Source organism: Lonchura striata, chromosome 10 (genome assembly GCF_050655825.1).
Source record: "Lonchura striata isolate lonStrDom1 chromosome 10, ASM5065582v1, whole genome shotgun sequence".
Taxonomy (NCBI): domain Eukaryota; kingdom Metazoa; phylum Chordata; class Aves; order Passeriformes; family Estrildidae; genus Lonchura; species Lonchura striata.
In genome coordinates, this window is record NC_140712.1 from 13336519 (window position 1) to 13361210 (window position 24692).

Below are 24692 nucleotides of genomic sequence, written 5' to 3' on the forward strand. Positions count from 1 at the left end.
GAGAGTGGACAGTGACAAAGAGCTGGCTGAAGCTCTGTGCAGGAGTAGCTGTAAGGTGATGGGTGCCAGGTACAGTGAAACGATGTGGAGACAAGTTTTTGAAGCAGAGAGGAAATCTTCATTCTGCTCTGTTTTATATCAGCTATTTTATTTCTCCCAGTCTGTTATACCTGGGCCACAGAGACATCCACTCTTGCTCCTTGGACAGACCTCTTAAAAGTGGATGGTGTAAGAGTTTCCAGTATGCAAACTCCAATTTTTTTCTGTGTTTTTGGAATACCTTTACCAAAACATATTCTTTGCTGTTTTGTATCTCAGTATGGAGATAAGTTTGATGATTTGCTTGATACTGAATATTTAATATTTAATTCCTGACTGTGTTCAGGGTAGTTGAGGAGTGCCCTTGTCCTTTGCTTCCTTACTGAACTGCAAGATTCACTGCAAAAAACAGGGACTATTTTCAAGGATAGCTATCTGGATTTCTACAGTTCCTCTCATTGTTTTCAGATTTCAATGGTGGCACAAAGATGTGATAGATCTTTTAAGTCATTTCCTATTTGTCATGTGTTTTGATCAGTTGCTTTTACTCCCATAATTTAGATTATGAATGGGTTGTTGTAGCCATGGTATCTGAATTGTTCTCTTTCTTTGCTCCTTAAGTCATCTTTGTCTATGGTGCAGCTTTGATTTTTTTTCTAATGTGTGTTGGAGGAATTCTGAGCAATTTTCTGGGAAAATAGTCTTCAGCTGCCAGTGCCCTGATGAAGCATCTCAAAGGCATCTTCCTCCAATTTATTGAATGTGCATTCAAAAACAATGAGACATTTGCTGATGCCACTGAATAGTACTCTCTGTGCTGCAGCCCTTGCAGATATTTATGGGATTTATTTTGAACTTCAAACACCAACTTGACCTACCTATTAAGAAACACTTTTCACTGAGCCCTAATTTATGATTTATAATAAGGCCAGATATTCCAAAGTAACAGCTGGCATATTCTTTCCTCTACATAGATTTGCTTATTCTTGCAGCTCTGTACTAAGTAGGAATTTCCTGAAATTAGAAGTAATTTTTAAGGTATTTGTGGCTGATTCCTCAAGAAGATTTATATATTTGTGCCACTGAAAAGCACAATACAAAATTTAGGGGGTAGGGGTACTATGTCATCTTTTCTACACCTCCTCTGATACAAAATCATGAGAATTATAGTATTTTCTTTATATTTTTATCTTCTTCCAGTATTTTTTTTTTCCTTGAAAAGCAAGCCTGTATCCAATATGCCATAATCTGTGTGGAATGTATGTGCAGAAATGGAGTAGGAGGCATTCTGGTGTGTGTGCCTGATAAAAAGCCTGAATTAATTCTGTGGGGTGAGCTTGATCACAAAACTTAGTGTGGTCTGAATCACTAAATCTGCTATTGTGGCTGACCTACGACTGCTGCAAAGACATTTCAAACCTACGTGTTCCAGTTTTTCTGAACATGAATATGCCAGGACCTAATATGAATTTCAAAATCAAGCCTCTTTTTGCATGTAGTCAGGAGCCTTTTAATATTTTGGAGCTAATTCTTTGCTGTAGAAACAGTGTTGGTCTCAGTGCGGATGTGGGAGTGCAGCTGTGGTTTGGATGGAGCAGCCCTGCTCGGCTGCTGGCGCATCACAAGGTTTGAGCGCCGGGAGCAGCGCTGAGGAGGAAGGGCATTCCCAAATCTCACTGCGGCCTCCTTCCTGAGCACATCCGTGCTGAACACACGGCTGCAGCACTGCCAGCTGGGGCAATGGGAAGGACAAGAAATGTACTGAAGAGCCTTAGCTGCTCATCACTTTGACAGTCCAAAGAATGGTCTTCCCCCTTCTACTTTGTAGGTTTGGAATGTGTAGTAGCTTCGGAACGGTAAAATGAATATATCAAACATCTGGTATATTTCTTGAGAAGAAGGGAGATCCAATAAAATCTGTCACTTATCATGGCAGGTTATGAAAGCTTTAAAAGACCTTTTTCCCCACTTTAACTAGTTCAGGAAAAGACATTACCTCCTTTCTGAGAGCATTCATAAAGACTATAATCTGTCTAATCTTTTCATGGCATGATCAGAGGCAGTTTGGTTAACTGTCTCATAAGAGCAGTCCTCAGCAACTTGGTTCTTCTTCCAGCATTATCTACCAAAGTGAAAACCGTTCCATCTCCAATGTGCTTATCACTGGGACAGCTGCCATAATAGATGAGATTTTAGTAATAACAACTTCTACAAATGAAACATCAGTGGGAGCATTAGTTAAGTGTGACACCATCTGAATACATTGTCAGTTTGAGAATAATCAAGGAATATTTTTTTGTTATATACATAGTGAGTAATTTGGATACAAAAATATCTCTTGTGGGAAAGCTATGTTTTATTTTGTGGAAATTTATTTCAGCTCTGCAAAGCTAGAATTCTAAAAAGAAAAAAACATGGTGTTGCTTCTGCAGTTGCATATTGACAGCTTCTTTCTGGTTCCAGCACTACTTGGACAGATTTATGTGACCTTTGTATGCCCTGTCAGTTATGATGCACAGTCGTGTTAGGATGTGCTTTAGAGACACAGGCTCTGAAATGCCAGGAAATAACTGAAGTGCTGCTAGCTGGCATTCTACCTAACTGAGAAAATGATGGATCTAAGGGATAACACTTTTCTCACATGGATTTTAATTGCTACTGAGCAAATTTTTCTAGTTTTTTTTTAAGTAAGAAAATAGCGGTAAGGTTTCTAGAACTTACCAACAGCATTCCCAAGCCTCCTGCTGATCCCTATTGGGACCATTGATTTTTATCACTGTGAAGGAACAGAGGCAGTTACCATGAAGTGCATTGCAGCTGGTAACAAGTGCTGCATGGATGAACCAAAGTCTCAGCTGTGTTACACAGGGACAAGAGATCGAGGAGGAGACCCAGGATTACCAGGCAGTAGCAGAGGATAACATGGAGACATTTGAATGAGCTGCTGTTCATATGGGATGGGGGAACACTCAGTAGAAAGCAGGGACAGGAATGTCCACAGCCCAGTCAGCTGCTCCTGCCACTGCAGTAGCTAAAAGGAATTTCAGTGCGATCTTGGGAACCTCTTTGCCACAAAATTGTGCTGTCAACTGATTCCTGACTTTCAAAAATTGGGCAAATTCTCACCAGAGGTGTAACTGTGTGTCCTAGCAAGACAAGTGCAGGTCTGCACAAACTGCCATAAACCTCTGGTATGTGTTGGAGTCTGGGGAAGAACTGTGCCACTCTGTCATCCCTGCAGGTTCCAGACTGCAGTCTTGGATAGGGTGTCTGCAGTGGTCCAATGGCCCATTTTTTAAATGAACAATGTTCAGTTGCTTTTTGATTGCAATAAAGATAAAACCTTGCAAAATTAAGCAGATGGGAAAGCAGGAGTGTTAAGAGTGCTCTATTGCTTTTGTTATTTTCCAAATTGTAGCTCATAATTATTATACTCTTTTTTTACTCAATCATTGCACTTTCAAATGGATAATAAAAATGAAGTATTGCTGTTTGTTGTGCTGTATGGTCTTTGGGGTGCAGTTCTATGTGCTCTTGTTCAGAAAGTTTTAGTTTGTTGGGGTGATAGGTTCTTACTCTGTTATGCCTATGAATTATAAACAAACCTGCTTAAGATAAGTCTTCTGGGAATTTCTATGCAAGGTCTTATTTCTTTCTCTTCTTTCTCCTTTACAAGACTAATACTATAAGCAAAACTCAAATATGCACTTCTATACTAAGCTGGGACATCAACTGCAGAGTCTCCTGGTTTTGGCTGGAACAAAATTATTTGTTTTCCTAGCAGCTGGTGCAGTGCTGCACTTTGGATTTCTGGGAATAATGGTGACACCACAGTGACACCTTGGCTGGTGCTGGGCATTGCTCACCTGCAGGCAGGGACATGTCAGAGTCTCAGGCTCTGGCAGGTGCACAAGGAGCTGAGAGGGAGCACAGCCAGGACAGCTGAGCCCAGCTGGCCAGGGGACTTTCCACACCGAGGAATGTCCTGCTCAGTGTAATATATTGGGGGAAGCAATTATTCTTGTAACCCTCACTGACATCAGAAAGGCTATTCACATATAGGAAGATTTTGTGATACCTTCAGAAGAGTTTGCCAAGGCCCAAAGCCTCAAATGATTTTTCAGCAAGTGTTTGCATATTTGGTTTTGTTATTATTCCTTAGAATATCTTAGAGTAGGTTTAGACTAGATATAAGAAAGAAATACTTTACGGTAAGTGTGGTGAAACATTGACACGTGTTGTCCAGAGAGATATGTGCTCCATCCCTGGAAGTGTTCAAGGCCAGGTTGGATGGGGCTCTCAGCAACCAGATCTGTTTGAAAGTGTGCCTGCTCACTGCAGAAGGCTTGGGTTAGGTGACTTTTAAAGGTGCTTTTCAGCCCAAACTATTCTTTGTTTCTGTGCTGATAAGCCTTATGCCTTTGGGTGCATGGTGCTTTTCTTCTGTCTCCTCTGCCATCATGGGATGAGATGGAATGATTGATCTCTCTTCTTTCATCTTGTTCAACCTATACCTGTTGTGGCAGTTTCATAAGGAAAGTCTCCGATACAAAGCCTGAGGACACCAGCACTTTTTGCAGTAATTTTTTATTTCAGAGAGAGGAGAAATTTAATATGATGGAGTTGTTTTCCTGTCTTTGCTTCTCTACTGTGCTTAGGCAGCTGTAGCAGAACAGTGTATTAAGTTCAGATTTGGTTTGACCGAACAGTTCATCTGTCAATGAACTGTCAATGTAGTGTGAGATTAGCATGAATTGCAGGTCAGAGGCATAGTTAGAATGGAGACAAAATGTTTATGATCAGTTGCAGCAGAGAATTGTCACTGCGGCAAAGGATCAAAGCCTTCTCTTGTAGGAAACTTGGCATTCAAAAGCTGGGAGTCTCTTGAGGTCGATTTGAAGTGGTATCAATGTAAGAAAGTGTATGGCTTTGATTTGAAATGTCAGCTTTAAAAATAGCTTTTTTGAAACGTGTTTTTAGTTCAAGAACTTCCACATTCTTCATGAAGTCATGGTATTTGGACAGATTCTGCTGTATGCTGTAATTAATTTTCTTATCTTGGCCATGAATTAACTGATAAAAAAAATTTGCTATATTAAAGATATTCCATGTCACAGAAAGTTTAGCAGAGTAATTTGGGAAAGGTCTGTGCTTGAATATCTAAAGCAGCAGGTCAATTTTTGTATTTGAGTGACACATGGTATTCGTAAGAGAGCGCGGTGATGGTATGAACTGTAGGACCTGTGTCAGGGATGTGTGTGATGACAGGATCTAACGGGGGGATATTTATTACGCAGTCTCACTGCTTGACACCTGGAAAAAGCCGTGTACACCGTCAGTCGTTTGAAAGCACGTTTGGGTCCCATGCTGTGCCAGGCGCATCCCCCTCTGGGAGTGACCGAGGGCAGCCCCCGTGTCCTGCCCGGCTTTGCGGGGAAGTGCCCAGCCCGGGTGCGGGAGGGCTCGGCGGCGGCCCCGCTGCCGTGCCGTGCCCTGCCCCTGCCCCTGCCCTGCCCGGCCCGGCCCGGCCCGGCCCTGCCCGGCGCGGGCGATAAAGGCGCGGCGGCGCGGGCGCGGCGGGGCGATGGGGGCGGCGGGCGGGCGGGCGCTGCTGGCCGCCGTGGGGCTGCTGTCGGCGCTCAGCGCCGCGGGCACGCTGTTCCTGCTGGCGCAGTGGCGGGAGCTCGGCGCGGCGCTGCGGGAGCTGGAGGCGGCGGGGAACGGCTCCGCGCGGGGGCTGCCGCCCGGGCCCGCGCCCGCCGCCCGCGCCAAGCGCAGCCGCCGCGGGGAGCGCGCCCGCGGCGCCGTGCGCGCCGAGAGCGACGAGATGCTGATGATGCTCACCTACTCCATGGTGCCGGTACGGCCCCGCCGCGGGGCTGCGCTCGGGCGGGGTCCGGAGAGCCGGGGCTTGTCCCGGCGGCCGCTCCTGCCGCGGCGGCTTTACCTGGCGGGGATGCTCTGCCCATTGCCCGCCCTGTGAATGCTGGGCCGCGGAGCTTGCAGAGAACCACCCGACTTTACAAACTAGACTTTTACACAGGGAGGGGAGTTGGGGGGTTAGTGAAACTCCAGAATTTCGTTTCAATAAGAAGTCTTCCAGTCTCCGACGTTTCTGGTTTTTAAAACTAACACTACTAACAGAACTCTCGTGTGTTTTGCATGAGGCACTGGACATCTGCTAACACTACTAACAGAACTCTCGTGTGTTTTGCACTGTTCAGCATCGCAGCATGAGGCACTGGACATCCGCTGATGTCTGACATTTCTTTGAAACTGAAAATGTCCTTCCAGTAAGTGTTAAATTTGAGGTGATATTTGATGGATCAGGAGAACTGTATGTCCTTTCTCTGGCAGAACAGCACAGTTTTTTGCACATCAGTGAAAAGGTGATCTTGCTCAGCAGGAACTAATGTCATGTTAAAAAATTACACAGGTTATATAGCTGAAAAATTTTGAATAGATTGAAAAGCTTTTGAGTTTTGAGTTAGAAGAAATGCAAGAAAAATATTTAGTGGAAACTGCCCCAGTAAGGATTGCAGATCTATATGCACAAAAGTGTAACTCAGGCTCTTATTTGAGTATTAATGTTGCTGGTTTAAAAAATTATACACAGAAAATACCTCTTCTGTCATGTTTTGATGGCATTTTTGTTAATAAACTATTGCTATCCTCATTTTATAGTGATAACATCTCCATTAATATTAGGGTTAATGAGAGTGTCAAGCACAAGTGTTCATACCATGGAGTCTTGATAATAACTTTGAGTTTTAGAATATTTTTTTTTGTTTTTTAGCTAGGCCCTTTAAGTTGTTGTGCTTTGAATTTAGAATTTGCAGTGCAAGACCTGCAAAAAGCAAAAATCTGTAAAGTCACATGATTTTGTACTTAAAACTGTCTTTTAAATAACTTATTTTAAGGAGTCATCCCTGAATTTGGCAGCTGCAGTTTGTTTTGCTCTATCTGATACAAATTGCTTTTTTGAGTCCAAAAGATCCACGAATAAAATTACTGGGGAAAGGATCCTAATCCTGATAGGGCTTGAAGACAGTCAATGCCATTTACTGCTAGGTGCCCAGTCTGGGATCATTAGTTGCAGGTGAGTGTCTGGATAATTTTGGCAGTGCCCATTAAATGTGCTAATCTGCTGTCAATAGGTACCATGATTACAAATTACATTAATTTTATTGCCCTCTCCAAATAGCACTGAGCACTTTGTGTATATTTGAACAGCATGTGGCCAGACTGTGCACTTGTGTCTCTGAATGTCCACTGTGACTACTGCTGTGTGTGATGTGCTTCATTTATATCTCTGTATCCTGCAGGGAGCTGCTTGGGGGGGTTTGATGCCTTTTTATTCTTACTCCCATCAAACATTTTTCATTCTGGCCACTGCTCAGGAGAGTGTGTGTAACTGTGCACAGAATCATTTGCTCAAGGGGAAAAAAGTCCTTAGAAAAATATTCAAGCACTCCCTCCTCCCACTCCTGCATTTCTGTATTTTGAATCTAACTCCCACCAATGTAATTTGAAGACTTGGCTACTTTTGTAGTGTGAGACAAAGTTCCTCAGAGTTGGTGGGATGGCCCCTGTGACACTGGTGGCCCTTGCTGAACGTGGGCCTGAAGAGAGGCTGGGCTGAGCAGGTTCTCCCTGCCAGGGCCACTGCAGGTACCAGTGTCCCACTGCCCTGCACAGCCCCTGCTCAGGACACAGCTGTGGTGCCTCTGGTCATGAACCTTTGAAATAACCACAGGCAGCAAAAATCATGTCAGCTCTAATAGCATGAGCATAGTTTTTATTCAGGGCCTCTTATTTAAGTATATGTGTATTTATCTTGCAAGCGAGTAAAAATAGGAAACTGGCAAATCTGCTGCTGCAGAAAGGCTGATGGGGGGTAACAGGCCAGTAAGACTCAAAATGTGATTTAAGACAGTGCAAGAGATGGTGGCTACCAATTATCTGAGTAAAATTTCATAGTTTGGGGTTTATTTTATTTTTGTTTTTCTACCATTTCTCCATGAGAAAATGAAGATTTTAGCATTTAAATAAGATATTTTTATCTGTAGCTTTTCTTAGTGATGATGCTGGTTGTGAAGGGTCTGTTCATCTTTCATAGCTAAGCTGGAGGTTTTGTCACAGGCTATTTACACTTCTTGAGTGCCATGTTTTTTAATTGTCACCTGAGTTGCACTGACGGGTAAAAGTAGTGCTGCTGAGATAACTGGAGGGCCCCAAAGTGAGCTGTAATCACTTCAACAACCTCAACAAAACTATTTAAATTAAAATGCAGCTAGAGTGCACATGGACAATATGTATTTTACAAATTACAGGGTAGGTGCCAAGTGTTTCTGAGGAGTGTGAAGGAAAAGAAAACAAACTATTATATATTCTGATATTCAAAATCAGTTAACAATTCTCAGCTAATTTAAACTGAGTCTAAAATTTTAAATGTACTGTTCCAGTACAGTCTGGAATCAGTACATTCTCAGCATGTATCAGACAGAACAAGAACTCATTGTCAAATATGGTTTGGTTCTGCAGCAAAAGGATGCTTTCCATTAAACTAATTGTCCTCTATTTGAGTCTGTTAGATTTGGAAGTTGAAACTAATGATGCATTTATTTTAAAAATAATGATTTTTAAATAATATTTTAAAAATAATCATTGACAGTGGCAAATCATCATAAACCTTGCTAGCATTAAACTTCAATCTTTCAGATTGCCTTGCACTTGTTCCTTCTGTCTTTGGGACTAGTGCATTCCATTAATTTCTATTAATTGTAAATATGAGTAACTGCACAAAGATCAACAAATGTGCAGCTCTGGGTAAGTGGTTCATAAATTACCACACATTGCACAGCCCTGAAATAGTGACCCTTTATTTTCTGGCTATAAACATTAGACTTTCCCATAGAGAGTTGAGGGACCTCCAGAGTTCATGGTTTTGTTTTGATGAGTAGCAAAAAGTTTTAGTGTTGACTCTCATTATGCAGGACATGCAAAGTGAATGTTTGCTCAGATAAGAACTGTGTTATTTTGTAAAGATGTCTCCTCTATTGATAAATTTTAGTCTACTCTAGATTAAAAGCATCTTTATGAATGTGTCTTCCAGCTTGATTTAAAAAAGACTTGTCTTTTTGCTTGAATTATTTTGAGTGGATGAAGGTCTATTTCAATTTTGCACATCTTGGTTTTTCAAAGATAAGAAATTGCTCACTTGGAACACAGATCATCTTTCCCCCTGGGTATGCTTCATTAGAAAAATTTCCATCACTTAATGCAAATATAAAATAAAATTGAATGGAGTTTGTATTGGCTGATAACTGGATTTTAATACCTTCTACTAGAGATAGAGTCCATGCATGGACAACCACATGTGTTCCAGTAATGTGTGAAATCTAATGGCTAAGTGATGTATGGAGTTGTCTGCCCAATATTTTATTCATATTTTCAGTAAGGATTAAACTGAGGTCTTTTGAACAGAACACTGCCCAAAGGGATGGATGTGTTACAGCATTCTGAATAGCTTATTCTAATAAGCACAGAAGGCCAGTTGTATCTTTGGGTTTGGAATTATTTCTGTAGGCAAGGTGAACCAGATACTTTTATGAAATACATTGTTTTCAACTTCAATTTCTTTGCAATATTAGGTCCGAGTGATGGTGGATTTGTGTAACAGCACAAAAGGGATCTGTTTAACAGGTATGTTTGCTGCCTTAAGCATTACACCTATGTTACTTCCAGGAACCCAGAATCAGTGTTTTCAAAGAAACCGAGGTCAATAATCCTGTCAAAAAACTGCTATTTCTCAGAATTTTAAAAAAGGTTAATATGTACTGCTTTGGGACTTATCTGTACCCTCTGAATATAAATGCTGGAATTTAAGGAGCTCAATTGATGCTATTTGGAGCCATTTCTCTTTGACGTAATTTTCATAAGCAAATCTTTTAGACTTGAGTGTTTCAAATACCAGTTGAGATTTAGTCATAATATTTTTGCATATGTCACACTCCAGGCCTAACACAGGAGGAATATGCAGGGGGTAGAAACGTGCTTCCCTTGTTACAACTGCAGTGGAGCAGTGGCACTGAGTGAAGTCACAGGTCACCAGTGAGGACCTGGAGCTGCTGATGGCTGAGTCATGAGAAGATGTGGAAAGTTTTGTGGGGTTTGGTGAAGAGTGGTAGTAGCCAATTTAAGAGCTACAGTCCAGCTTTGAGGTCTGTCACAGGATGAATTGTGTTCCCTTTGGAAATGAGAAGATGAGAAAGAAGCCAGTTTTTATGAGTTTAAAACAATGCTTCACTTGCTGTCTGATTTGAATTTTCAAATGGCAATAGAGTCCATATGACTCAACTGATTAAACATCAATGAGAACTACCATTGTACACACAGATAGTAAATAATATTTCTGAAGCTGTACATCAGTTCTGATTGCAACAGTGGCTGAACCATGGACAATCTAAGTTTTGGGGTTTTTTTGGGTTTCAGACTTGTAAATTAATGTTTCTTGGTGCCTTTTGCACCTTTTTCTCTCTTAACACCACTACATGAGTGGCTTTCTCTGCTGTAGGCCTCAATGACATTTGTGGCTTTTCAAGCACCTTTCTTATGTATCTTATGCTTGTACAGGGAGCCTCAGCTTTAGGGATGAGGAAGTAATTAAATGCACTAATGGATGTAACATACTGTGGAAGAAATGGCCATTTACTGGAAAACTGACAGAAAGATGTTAACTGATATTACTGCCTGTACTGAGTAAAAGGGATGGTTCCTATAATGGTATTGTAAAATGGTTTTCACTTTACTCATAATGCTTTGTAATTAATGCTGAAAATTGTCATCTTTATGGAAATCTAGTAATTACTGTTATTTTCTGTTGTAGAAAGTTTGGTTGAAACAAGACAGTATTTTGGCTGGATAAAAATGTTCACAGTTAATTTGGTTCTTTAATTGCAGCTGTCACCTCTGTAGTCCCCATTTTTTCAATTTTTAAAATTTTTAATGTGTATTGGGGATCACAGATGATGAATCACAGACATTGTTCGGGTTAATCTTTCTCTACTCTTGCCTGACATGTTTGCTTCTCTTTAGGGCCCTACATCTAAGCTGTGTAAGAGAGTGAGATAGATTTTTCTGTATTACAAGTTTCTGACTGACTGAAGCAAGTCCAACTTCTAAATGTACCAACCAGTTTCTATGGGAAGCTTGATCCAGACTAGAAAACTATCACATGTGAAAAGTCTGGCTGTTGATATGAATGACAAGACTTTTTTTTTTTCCTATTTATAGTCTGAGTCCTGAATTGCAATGAAATATCTGTAAAACACAGAGAAGTGTGGCACGTATTTTTAATGTGTATTTCCAACAGGATTGTTAATTGTGACATTCATCAGTATTGTACAGCCAATATTCTTCCACTAGAAGAGGTTTTTGAAGAAAATTTACATAAAGGAAATATGACTGTGAGGTGTCTTGTATCCATGGCTTTGTGAAGGCACCAAGGCCCCTGACAGTGAGGTTACATTGCAGAGGTTGTTGCCAAACCTTTATCAATTGAAATTTGCAAAAAGCAAAATATGTATATGTAAATGTGTTACTCTTTTGGCAAGTATGACTTACTGCTAATGTTCAGATAGTTATTTATGATACAAAGCAGTTAAACAGACACTCATTTTGAAATTAGAGATTTTCTTATGCTTTTACTGTTCTGATCTAGTGCTAATCAGTTCAGTTTGGAATTGTTTTGTTTTCTTGCTAAGTTAAACTTACCATTTCTTCTTTCTTGTGTTTATTTTGTTTTTTTTTTCTCTTGTTATAGGCCCCCCAGGACCCCCAGGTAAGACACTTGGACAATTGCAGTAACATTTGGGGGTAATTGAAACAGATTCCCTTCTGAGAGAGGGAATGTTTTCAACAGTTTAATTTTCTAGTGGAGGGAGTAGAACATTTGATCAAAACTAAATTAATATGTTTAAGTAGCATCAAAGTGAAGAGATGAATTTATATATTAACCTCCCAAAGAAATGGATATTTTTATTTAACATTAAAACTATCTTTTAAAAAAATACTGGTTACTGATTACAGCCTCCCACCTCCCCCATTACTTTTCCTCCTTTCTTACTGAATTCTGTCTCAGTTCTCACTGAGATGGTTTCAGGGCTATGTTATGAATGGTTACTTGTTTTCTTTCTCTGCTGCTTAACCTGTGAGTCTGCTTGGAATAATTCTCTATCAGAAAAGTATGAGTTATGTTTTGCTGGGATTTAAATATATCTATAAATGTGCTGCATGTAAATATAGTAGATTTCAGGGTAACTTGCATTTAACAGTGAAAATTCAGTCATGCTGTTTGGTTTGATCAGGGCCTCCTGGGCTGCCTGGCTACAATGGATCAGATGGAATCCCAGGAACTCCAGGACAAAAGGGAGAACCAGGAGTAAATGGAAAAAGAGGAAAAATAGGTACAGCTTCCCTTCGTATTAGGTTACAATGCTGCTTTGAAAGCCAAAGAAATCACAGCTATCCAGCTAAATACCAGTGAAAAATATAACTAGAGTGAATATGGTTTGTAGTAAAAGTATTTATTAATTGGTGCTTAATACTGGAGTAGTGCTCTTGATACTGAAATGGTTTTTATTTCTAGGTTTGCCAGGACCAAAAGGTGATCAAGGACAGAAAGGAGAACCGGGAGAAATGGGTTTACCTGGCAAGGATGGTATGCCAGGAGGAAAAGGTGCAAGAGGATCCAAGGGAGAAAAGGGGGATGCAAACAATGATGTGATATTAGAAGGTATGGAAAAGTGCTCTTGGAAGTTCTCTTGCAACAGTGTACTTGACAGAAAAAGATATGTTCCACTTCTGAAGCATGAATGTGATCTGCAAGGGCAGGACCAACCTGTACAAACAGGGTTTATATACACAGGGAGGTCTGAGTATTGCTATGCACAGGAGATTGTTTTCTTTGCAAAGCAAATCTTCACAAAAACCTTTCTGCTTGACCTTTGGGTTGAAGCGTATGTACATTTCACCCTTTCCAGAATGCTTTCATACATTTGACTTCCTCCTGCTCCTTATTTCAGTGTAGTTTTATTTTTCTATTAGAAAATGAGGGGCAAATTTCCACTCAGTAATACACGAGGCAGCCGAATATAAGCTGTGTAAAATTACAGCAGTGTAGCATCTAAAATTGTAACTCTCTAATGGGCCTGTAATCCAGACAGATAAAATGCATTGATGTCCTACTCCTTGTGAAGTTCTTTTCTAACAAACAGCATTTCAGAGTTTATTGCACCATATTCTGTACTCAGGAACCTCTTAAGAAAGAGAGGCTGTTCTGTGGACACGTACAGTTCTCTGCAGGTTTTTCTGCTGCCTGGGGAAGGGCTGTGTCCTGACACTGCATTTTGTATACAGGTGCAAAAGGTGAGCCTGGACCACCTGGGCCCCCTGGACCTCCTGGACCCCCAGGGCCTCCACGTAAACGTAAAGGTAAAGGCAAAGCAGAGCTTCGGGAGAACACCTACAGCAGCAAATGCACAGGTTGGTGCTTTCCAGTGTTCTTTTCCATTAAACCAAGATTAAACCATTGCTTTAAGGCCCAAAACAATAAGCATGAGTTTAGTTTTGCTGGCACCACTAAAACGGCATAAGCCTAAATCTGCATAAAGCTGAACATGTGCTCAGGTGCTTTGCTGAAATACAGTTTGTGTAAGGCAGCAGGCTACCTTCATGTAAGTTTTTTAATTGTGTTTTGCTAATACTCAGGCAAAGTATTTACAAATTATGTTTTCTATTAGGTGGGATAAATTTGGAAAGTAAGAGAAATGCAGTTGAAATTTTTAGCTTTTAGATAATGAATATTTAATTTTAGATGTAAATATAAACCCCTGATTCTGGACATTGGAGTGTCAGAACAGAGCCCAGGGAGCTTCTTTACAATGGACAGGAGAGAGCTGGAGCAGAAATATCATCCTATTTGAAATTCAGAAATGCATGAACTGTTGTATGAGATAATTGGGCCATTTGCTCAGGTGGCCTCTTCTCAAGTGTTGAAACAAACTGAAATGCTTTGCAGGATAAGCTCTCTGATGGATTTCTGATGGATTTTAAATTGCAGCAGGAAAATGGGAATTATACTCAAATAAGTCTGCAAAGATGAGATCTTCTTTAATGTACTTTTAGGTTTTATGACTCAGCAAACCATGAGATCTTATTACTAAAATTCAATGAATAACCCAGATTTTGTAATTAAATATTAATTACTCTTTCAAGGAAAGAAAATACATATGCTGAATTACAATTGTAATTAACTTTTTGCATAATACAAGCCTGGCTTTTTCTAATTAAATTTTGAATCTGGTAAAACCTAATTTCTTCAAGAGAAGAGAATAATACCTGCACCTGGTAGTGCAGGAAAATTTTTTTCTCTCTGGTACTTTAGTGAATTCTGGAAGAAACAAAACATCTCTGCTCCATCCTTCCCACCTTCCCCCAACAGACCAAATGAATAGCTTTAATGACTTTTAAACTCCATTAACTCTCAACCAGAATATTTTATGTTAGGAAGCGGCAGGATATTTATCTTGGTTTTTGATGGGAAGAAAGTAGTGAAAATTTCCCATAAGAATCTCTAATTGAAAACTGTCTCTTTAATATTAGTTGCTTTCTCATCCATGCAGCTGCAAGTACTGCAAATATTCTCAAAGGCAAATAGTGCACTCAGCTCTGCTACAAACACTGACCTGGCCCTTGGCTATCCTATAGTTTTAGATAAACTGCTGTACAGGGAACTGCTCCTGAAGTCAACTGCATCTATTAGACTGAGCCCAAGAAAAATCAGCTTGTGCATTGCAATTTATAATTTCTGAAGGGTGATTTCATGTTTTGAAATATTCTCGAAGTATTTTGGGATCAGAAGCTGGAAGGGGATCTCGAGGGATTGGTAAATTCTAGCTGTAGGCATTCAGCTTACCACGTCTGGGTGGATTGTTTGTACCTTACTTGGAGATACACTGTGATCACTTGCAAACCTTCAATGTCATCTCACCAAATGCCCTAGATAATGGATGGGAGAAATACATGTTGTTCTTGCTCCATCTTGGAGTAATTTTCTTCTGTATGAACAAAAGGAGAATATGACCTAAAGGAGAAAACAACAATGCAGTATTAGCTGTCCTTTCTTTCCTGAATGTCATGGTACCCTTTCAGCATTACTTTATATTTTTTACCTATTTTTAACTATCTTTGTCACTTAAACTTAATCACAGACCTGTAAATCCTAGAAATATATTAGGAGGCAACAATGTAAATGGATATATAAAAAATGTGCAGCCTGTGTGTCAAGCAGTGTGAAATGCTGGAGATAAAAGTTAAGAATGGAATTAGAAAACAAGACTACAATGAAACCAGCAAAAAGCTGAGAACTATTCTCTGTGGTTATTCATTCTAAGAAACTGAAATGTGCCACATTGTTTTAAGGGCAGAAGAGATACCTGGCTTTAAAGAAAAGGGTCCACAAGTAATTTAATTCAGGCATTGTTTTAACAGTGAATGCTAAGAGAAAATCCAGACAGCTAGTCCTTAAATTATTGTAAGGTGGAGAAAAATATTTCCAGGTGTTTGATTCTAATGTGATTCTAACAATTTCTATGTGTGTAAATAATATAATGTGTCATTTCCCTTAGCTTCTTTAGTGGCATGGATATCAAGCTCTTGCATTATGTACTCAGTGCATGTGTTACTGCTTTATTGCTCTCGGGCATTAACAGCATGAGTAAAACATTCTGTGTTGCCTACACAAGCCACCCTCTCTACTGGTATGTGGGGAATTGTGCATGAAGGTTTTGAGTTTAACAACTACTCCTTCCCATGAAAATGCTTTTTGTCTTACTACTAAATCAGCCATTTTCCAGCTACCTCAGCTGCCTGAAGTTATCTCATAAAAAGGGAAACTCTCTCTTCCTAAGTGGCTACTCAGAAATTCACAGCTAAGGAACTAAATCTGTTGATTTAATTAGTTACTTCTCAAAGTTGACTGTCAGCCTGAAGGCTTCATTTCCTTGGCAGAAGTGAGAGTAAGTCTTTTATCTCATTTTTGACCACACCAACCTAAGCATTTTTTCTTCCAGATGAAGCAAAATCCTAGTTGTCATTCTGTTATTTTAGTGGAGCCACTGATGAGTCCATCTGCCATGTCGAATAGGGTAAAATATGTCATTTTTCTCTTTCTCCCTCCACCCTAGATGAGATATGCGATGTACCAAATGATGATACCCTTGCTGGAAAGGCTGAAGACAGAAACCCAGGTCCTTCAAAAAAAGCTGGTAACCTGCTACAAAGTGTGACTTGAGTACTACTTTCTCCCTGTCACAGATCATGGACATGTGCTTTTTTCCCCACTAGAATGTGTCATAACGTCTGTAGGAAGTCCTGTTCGCTTTGTCAGTGTACAGCAAACTTTTGGAACTTGGATGAGGGAACCTGCAAACATAAGTGATGAAAGGATTTGGCTCACCATGCATTTTTCAGGTATTTTTAGCGGTTGTCACTGACCAAAAATCTGTTGTTATCCTGACATTGCTTCCTCAATCATTTCAACCTAAACTTGTAAGAATGATGAGTTTTTAGCCACATCTTTTTCAGAATATTTTCCATGTTACCTGTTAAATACTTGACTATACATATGGTTGTAGGCATTTGTAGTACCTTTAGAGTATTTTCAGAGTCAACATCAGATTTTTAGAATAGCTTGATATTTGGGTTTTTTACTAAATCAAAATTTAAATGTCTATTGTTTGCAGCTTTTTATACTTTTCTTTCAAGAGTTTATGTTTCCTATAGCTTTACTTCTCTAAATTGTAGCTCAGAGTTTTGCCTTTTCATTTAGCTAGGCATGAAAATGAGCCAACTGCTGCATAAGCTACATTTAGAGCAGGAAAATGTCCAGGACCTAAGTGGGAAAAGGAAATATTTCTGCATACACATCAACTGTGTTCAGAATGAGGACCCATTACATCTGTGGGAAGCAGGCTCTTGATCATCTTTTCTATAGATTCCTTTTGTGTGTCTCTGGATTATTTTTTTCACATTCCAGCAAGTTGAATCACTACTGAAAACACAAATACAGTTGTTTGTTTGCTAGTTGATTGAGATAGACTTTCAGTACAGACTGAGCTTTAGTATAGAGATCTCAAAATTAGCTGAATAAAATGATTGTCCTTTTTTTCAACATTTTCCTCTTTGTTTAGGAAACTATATAAAAGAATATGAAAATTCCAATGCCTTGCTGAATGATAGCTACAGGATCATTAACATCACAGGATTTTTCTATGGATGTGGTCATGCAGTACAAAACAATCATCTCTACTATCAGAAGGGAGGAACTGATGTCATTCTGAAGTAAGTCAAAGATAGCTGGCCTAAGACAAGTGAAGTTGTGAAAGGAGGAGCAATGGGTTGGAGTACCAGAGCTGAAACTCAGAAAAGCAGACAATTCTCCTTGTAGCATTTTGTATTTCTTTTTGGTCCTATCTAAATAGGAAGAATGGAGGAATGGTTCAGAGCTCTTTCCACAACAGAACAACTCATTCTTTCCAATCTGGAACTAGAGTATGGGCCACCAGCCTTCCACTTTGTGTGTGCAGATGTTGTGGGAGGAGAACTGGGAGAATAGCTCAGGACCACTACTCTGCTGTGACAATTCTTTAGGCATTGTTCAGCTCTGTGTCTCAGGGGTTCACCTCTGCAGTTACCATGTCACAGAGCAATAGGTCCCCCAGGATGAACAAGATGTCATGTGCAGAGAAGACAACAAATTCTCCTCTTGGCTATCCTGGGATCCAACAGGTTCTATTGCATTGCTGTGGGTCTTCTTCAACTTGGAATCTTTGCTGTGTTCATAATCACAAGAAATGAGAACTGACTAAAGAATTTGGGTACCAGAAGGATTAGATTTAGAAGAATGAGCTGTGCACCTACCTGCATCTGAGTCAGAAGTGGTTCAGCTGCAGTGTGGGAGGTGTAGGTGGGTGGTTTTGTGACCGTGGCCTACTCATGAAACGTGGCTTTGCAGGGCCCTTGCTGTGCTCTGCTCTGGCTCAGCAGGGAATGCTGCTGGCACAGAGGGGAGCACTGAGGCACCTGCTGAGGACGGGGCGACCTGGAGAATTGCACATTCCGCTGGGGAGGAGTGGCTCCAGTGTTTGAGTTCCTCATAATAAGAAGTTTCTACTACTTTCCTGATATATCTCCCTGAACTAGAACTGAGAATTACATCTCTTATTTAACTTTCTACTGAGGACAAACACAAATCAACCCCCAGATCTCACCTTGTGGGAAGAGCCAAAGACAGTCCAAGGGCAAGTGAAAGATTGCTTGTGCTTTCAAGTTCTTACATGACTCTGATGTCCGAGCCAAGAACATTTACTATACTTTGATGTCTGTTCCCAAGCAGGTGTGAGTGCTGCCTTCCTATATTCATGTGCATGCCAAGGAATGTGAGCAAGCTGCAAGGATTCTATAATATTTAGTCTGCCAAGCACAAGCTCACTTTCTGGCAGCCTCCTTTAAAGAACTTTTGGCTTTTTCTCTGGTAGTAGAAAAAGGCCATCACTGTCCTAAGCAATACATGGTGATAGGGCAGAGATTCCTCACCTTTTCTTGCATACCATTAATTGGGAAATGCCTTTGTGTACAGAGGAACAGAAACTATTTGTGGAATTTTCAAATCCTGAGCTCCGTAAAAGCTTCTGGGAGTTGTTGTATTGTTTTAATGGAAAGTATAGGTGAGGATCTGGTTAGTTCATTTTGCAAATGTTGAAAAAAACATTCAAAGTGAGTTTCTTGTCATATTTAAAAGCTGGTAAAACTAGGTTTGTCTGATCCTTGTGAGGTTTTTTCATGATGGTTAGACCCCCAACATTGTGATTGTTTCATTTTTTTTGACTCATTTCATAACATGCTTTACTATCTCTCTAATTTTTAACTGACTTCATTGATATTAGTGATCAGAAAAGTGTTTGTAGCTTGAGTTCTGGTGGTTGATGAAACTATTACACTATATCTTGTTATTTACCCCAAGATGTCAGAAGGTTAAAAAATTTTGGAACCATTTGGAATTCCAGGTTGGACTGTCTCTGACTGGGGGAGCCCAACAGAACCTGGGAATGAAATCTAACTTTTTTGCTACCTTGAGGATTTTCATATATAACAGGAAAAGATAGGGTGTGGTGTGCTGCAGAAATTGTACATTACTAATGAATCTTGAGGTGCTTTCTATCTTGTTAGCTTTTTATACAAAAGAATCCTGAAGAAAATCTGCCTTTTTGACTGACTAGTCCTGTTAAAGTGTGTCCTTCTAGCCCTTGTATGAGGTTATTTATGGATGTGAAGCAATTAACAAGATTAACAGGGTTGACACATGTATTTCTCAAGTCTCCTCCTGCCTTTAACTGTTTTTTTATTTCACATACATGCTGCTGGAATATGGAGTTGCTGCAGGTGTGAGTTTTCCAAAAGCTGAGGAAATCTAAGCTGGGTATTCCTGACTTTTCTTAGGATGATTTTTCCAATAGATGCTATCAATGCTGCTTAAACAGAAAAACTGTTCTTCCAGTATTGTATGTTCCTGGATCTGAACTTTTCCTGTGATTAAGCCTGTCTTTTCAGAAAAAATATTTGCAAGTGTAGCAGATTCCTTTATTGAGTAGTGTTTTTCCATCATCTCTTTGAAGCATGGAGCTATACAGTGAGAGAGAAGTCAGATACTGAAACATGATTCTTTGCAGAAGGCATTATTTAAAAAGATAAAGCCATGCTCTCCCTGCCTTTGCTGAAGCCCAGTGTTATTGGGTGATTAAATGCTGACAGTAGATGTGTCTCAGGAGGAGCTGATTACTGTCCTAAACCAGTAGAGAAACATGATGTAGCTGCTCACTGCTCCTGCCCTTAGATTACTGACCTATTAAGGAATCTCAAGGAATAAAAACAATTTTATACATCAGAGATGGAAGTATTCAGACTGTCCCATTGAGGTCAGCGTAAGGTCACAATTTTGGCTCTTGCAAAAGTAGGAATTTAATTCCTTTCATGTCTACTTGGGTAAACCACTGCATTATCTGAACTGTTTTCATCAGAGGAACTCTAAGACTAGGTGAAGCTGCCCAGAATTCCTGCTGCTTTGGTCAATCACATTTTCTCCCTTTAGTTCCCACCTAGTCCAAAACAAAGTTTTGTATAGATTCCATTTTGCAATTTTGGGCCTTCACTTGGTATCCAATTCTTTTTCATACCCATTCCTTTTAGTTGCTTCTTTCATCCTGGTGATAATAAAGCTCATAGACTAAATAAAGTGAAACCTACCAAAAACAAATCCATGCTCTTGTGCACCTTTGAGATTGGTTGTTACTCTGTATTCTTCTCTTGATGTTTTGGAAGGTTTTTTGAGAACTTAATCTTAAAAGACATCAGAATGCTCCTTGAACAAGCATTTTCAAGAACACCTCTATCAGTGATTCACACCCATCACGTGTGTGTGATGAGCCCTGATCACCTGTATTGAATCCTTGCCATATCTCATTTCAGATTTGGGCTCGATAAAGAGTCGCTGGGGACCCTGCTCATTGAAAATGCCTTACACCAGGGCCGGAACTACCTGTTCTCTAACTCCAAGACGTATTTCAACATAGCAGTGGATGAGAAGGGTCTTTGGATTATATATGCCTCAAGCACTGATGAAAATATAATGGTAGCACACGTTGATGAAGAAACATTCTCAGTCATTCGGCACATCAATACCACCTATCCTAAGTCCAAGGCTGGTAATGCATTCATAGCATGTGGCATTCTGTATGTTACTGACACTAAGGACATGACAGTAAGTTTTGCTTTTGATTTACTGAAAGGGAAGCAGATTGATGCAAGGTTTGAGTTACGGTCTTCACAGTCTGTTCTTGCTATGCTTTCGTACAGTCTGCGAGACAGGAATTTGTACACGTGGGAGAATGGAAGCTTAATGGTATACCCAGTCCATTTTGACAGATGAATATATTTTCACATGCCACCTTTGACTACAGGATCTGTTTAAATCTCTCTGACATACACATGGGGGTCTCTTCACTTGGTATAATCTGTTTGCTGATGGTGGTTTGTAAGTGTGTATGAAAGGGAGATCAGGTGCCTTTGTATAAACACACTTCAATTACACAGGCCATCCTCATCTTTAAAACAAATTGTTGTTCACTATTGCAGATGGCACACAGCATAGACATACTTCAGTTTTTCCCGTTACTCAGCTGATAACTGTGTCTAATGTACATTGATTATTCCATGGTCATGTGCTCAGCAGAGACTATTTGTAACTTTTACTTACAATCATCTCTGCAATCATTTTCTAGTCAGAGATGATGGTCTAATATAAACATCTAAATAAGGAACTTTTGTGTACAAATACCTTTGTCACCTTCATTTAATTTCCAAGGATTCTGTGTGACCATTTTTTCTGGACAAAGGTTTAAAGCTGTTAAAATAATAGGACTGCAAATACTTGTTTAAATAGGGAAAAAGAGAAGAAAGCTTAAAATTTGACAAATCAAATCAAATGTGAATAATCAAAAGCAAAATCCAGCTAAAGGAAAATGGGAATAATAACATTAAATACTGAATAGAGATGAATTGTGTTTCTTTAAAATTAAAGACATAACCTTTATGATTAAAATTTCATTTTTAACAGTATTTGAGTTTTTTGTGTTGCTGCAGACTCTTCCTTGGCTCTCACTGCCATGCAAACTATACCAATATAACTTGCTTATAACTATTTAATAAGGCATATTACTAAAACAAAATGTTCCCACATTCATCCACACAAACGAAATCATAAAATGAAGGGATACTTTTTTGCTGCTATTTTTAGAATCATCATACTGCTTAGTGACTTATATGTTGTTAACCATAAGTCTGAGACTGCCAATTCACATTCAGATTTTTAAGTTAAAGGTGAGAAATAATAGGAACTTTTTTATTTTAATTTTGTTCTGGTATTTCAGATTTCTAAATTTAATGTTGGAACAAAAACCTCTACTGTTGTTTTATGTATCTGGATTCAAATCATGCTCTTGGAAAACCCCTACCTGAATTTCTAAGCTGCCTCTGCATATTGCTAAAGTTCATGGAGTGCACTCAAATACTTAGAAGCAAAGTGTTATTTAAATCCTGACCTGCACTGTTCTGTTTAATACCTGTGTGATCCAGGCCCTGTTGAGGGGATTAATGAATTTGGGAATGTCTGTGCCTGCAGAACCTTGTTTAGCAAATGTGCTGGAGGAATCCCCCTGCTGCAGCTAAGCTCCTGTGACACAGGGATGGCTGGGCTCTTCTCAGGACACTTGCTGTTATCACTAAGGCCTTGCATGCTAAGGAGAGAGATGCAGAAGGGAACAAAAAAATCATAATTAATACTTTGAACGAGTATATACATCAGAACTCACAGACTAAAAAGTCTATTCATACCAGTGTGACACTTCACACTTCAGAGCTACAATTCTGTGGGCTGTGGACTTTTGTGGGGGGGTGTGAAGTTTTGGTTGGTAGTTTTTTTCATGTTTGTTTGATTGTGGTGTTTTTTTCAAAAATTGAATTGTGGTACTAATACCACAATACAGCTAAAATACCCCTAAAGTCAGCAATATACTCAGGCAAACACAGTTCAAATCAGATGTGATATTTTCTAGATAATGTATCTATCTCAAAGCGTGGTAAACTTCTGCATAACATTGTTGAAACACTTGGATCAATCTCTTGGAAAAGGAAGGGCAGGAAATTCTACCTCTTTTCTTCTTGCAGCTGTGGAACTTAATTCTGTTAACCTTGCACTTGTCAAGAACAGCTGAAAATAAAATGTAAACAGCTAATATTTTTTATTTCAGTACAGTCTGAGGTCAAGTTAAAGCTAACTCAGTAAGTATCCAGTCAATGTACTGGAGATTTAGATAAATCTGTTTAAATATAAGGAAGAGTTCTAGAATGGGCTATTTCATGAAATAAAAGTAATTTATTTAACTTACAAAGGGAAAACTAAACAGTGACATTTACCCTTCTTTCTTTTCATACGTCTCCTACTTCACAAGCTGCAATTTAAAATCACCTTTGGAGAAAGGTGCTTTTTATTCTAGTATATCTTACAATACAGCACAGACATCAAAATTTCATTGGAGGAATAAGACAGTTTGTTAACATTTAAATACACAGACATCCATTCCAGTCCTTAAAGAACATGTTTTTTGTTTACAACAGAAAAATACATCTGACAACAGTAGCTAGTTATATTACAAGCAAACAATATTGAACTCTGCATAGTTTATACAATATACTCTGGTAATAATTTAGTTACCAGTTTTATCCACTATTTACTAGCTGGCCACATAAAGCCTGACATTCATCTGAAATGTGGCATTATATGTTCCATTGGTATTCTCTTAACAGCTTCATTTAATGAAGTATTTTCTGAACAAATGACTTTCAAAACTCAAAGCTGACTAGAATGCTGGATGTCTTCACTACAAACATTTAGTGCTTACAATACATTCCTAAAGTAAAGGCAGGTGTCCAATAGAAAACATAGCTCAGAAAGAAAGGAAAATACTGTGCAAATTAAACCCCATTGCATTTAAAAATGTATTGATGTGCAAGTTACAGTATCAACTGTGCAATAATACTAACTGGGAAAAAAAATCTCAGCATAAAATGATACATCTCTCACAGTACGTCCTTGATTGCACATGTTCCACGGCGTTCGCATCCATTACACTTTCTGCAGAAATCAAATACACTGAGTACCCTTAATTAAAACTAAACTATTTTACAATGAGAAGTTGTATACATGCTTCATTTAGTGGGAAAAACCAGAATAAAAGTAATCAAAATCATGTCAGAAATGCTTACTGACTTGTAGAGCCACAGTGCTTGTGAAGTGACTGACAACTGCCAGGATCTTTATAACACTCACAAAATGCAGCTTGTGGGTTACTGAGCAATAACTCCCCCAAGACCAACAATACTGGGTTGAATTCCTTACTTTTACAATCCAGTACATGCACTTCCACTCCAGTGATCCTTATGGGCATATTCAAAATTCACCTGTTGTAAAAGTGTTGGTATTCTCCCCATAATACTTAATGCTGCAGTAACTGATTTGAAAGGAAACACAATGTGTTCTTTCCACAGTGCATATCACTGTGTTTTTAGCTACTCATAGGGACATTATAGAAACCAGGATTAGCTCACAGGATGCTACAGAATGTCAAAAATGCCTGAAGGTACATTGAAAGCATTGGGAAGAACCCTCATTTTCAGTGTGCCATCTGCTCCACAGGAGAAGATACGATTGCCTTGCACAGTCTCAATCTGGGTGACACCAGCACCAATATTTCTGAAAAGGGATTGCTTAGCATGTTCATTTTTAAATGAATGGATTAAATTGTAGCCAGTCAGTCTCCACACCTGTATCGAAAGAATGACAAAAGGAGATCAATATTAAAGGATTTGTATTTTCCACCCTAATGTTTCAGATTCCTGGCTGTTCTAAACTCTGTTGAGAAAGGATATTTTTTTTGTTGCCTCATTGCAACAATTACTATAAGCCCAAGAGTCTTGAG

The 24692-nt window shown here is 39.4% G+C and overlaps 2 protein-coding genes across 6 annotated transcripts in view; one reads left to right on the forward strand and one right to left on the reverse strand.

Annotated features, from left to right (window-relative positions):
- The first annotated feature begins 5623 nt into the window (after positions 1-5623).
- On the forward strand, positions 5624-21774 carry GLDN (gliomedin). Of its 3 annotated transcripts, XM_085588773.1 has the most exons (11): positions 5854-5899; positions 6264-6332; positions 9693-9744; positions 11864-11881; positions 12408-12506; positions 12689-12835; positions 13459-13584; positions 16287-16367; positions 16447-16572; positions 17292-17442; positions 20626-21774. In XM_085588773.1, the coding sequence occupies exons 3-11, from the start codon at positions 9702-9704 to the stop codon at positions 21083-21085; spliced, it is 1251 nt and encodes a 416-aa protein (XP_085444899.1). In that variant the 5' UTR covers positions 5854-5899; positions 6264-6332; positions 9693-9701; the 3' UTR covers positions 21086-21774. The 3 variants fall into 3 exon arrangements, with proteins under 3 accessions (XP_021393135.3, XP_085444899.1, XP_085444898.1); XM_021537460.4 differs by lacking the exon at positions 6264-6332 and having other exon boundaries at positions 5624-5899; XM_085588772.1 differs by lacking the exon at positions 5854-5899 and having other exon boundaries at positions 5935-6332.
- A 1295-nt stretch (positions 21775-23069) lies between these two features.
- DMXL2 (Dmx like 2) overlaps positions 23070-24692 on the reverse strand; it is a 47987-nt gene continuing 46364 nt past the window's right edge. For all 3 annotated transcript variants that reach the window (XM_021537463.4, XM_021537461.4, XM_021537465.4), the window contains one exon: positions 23070-24537. In XM_021537463.4, the coding sequence (XP_021393138.3) occupies positions 24328-24537 (210 nt within the window). In that variant the 3' untranslated portion in view covers positions 23070-24327. The remainder of the gene's footprint in view (positions 24538-24692) is intronic.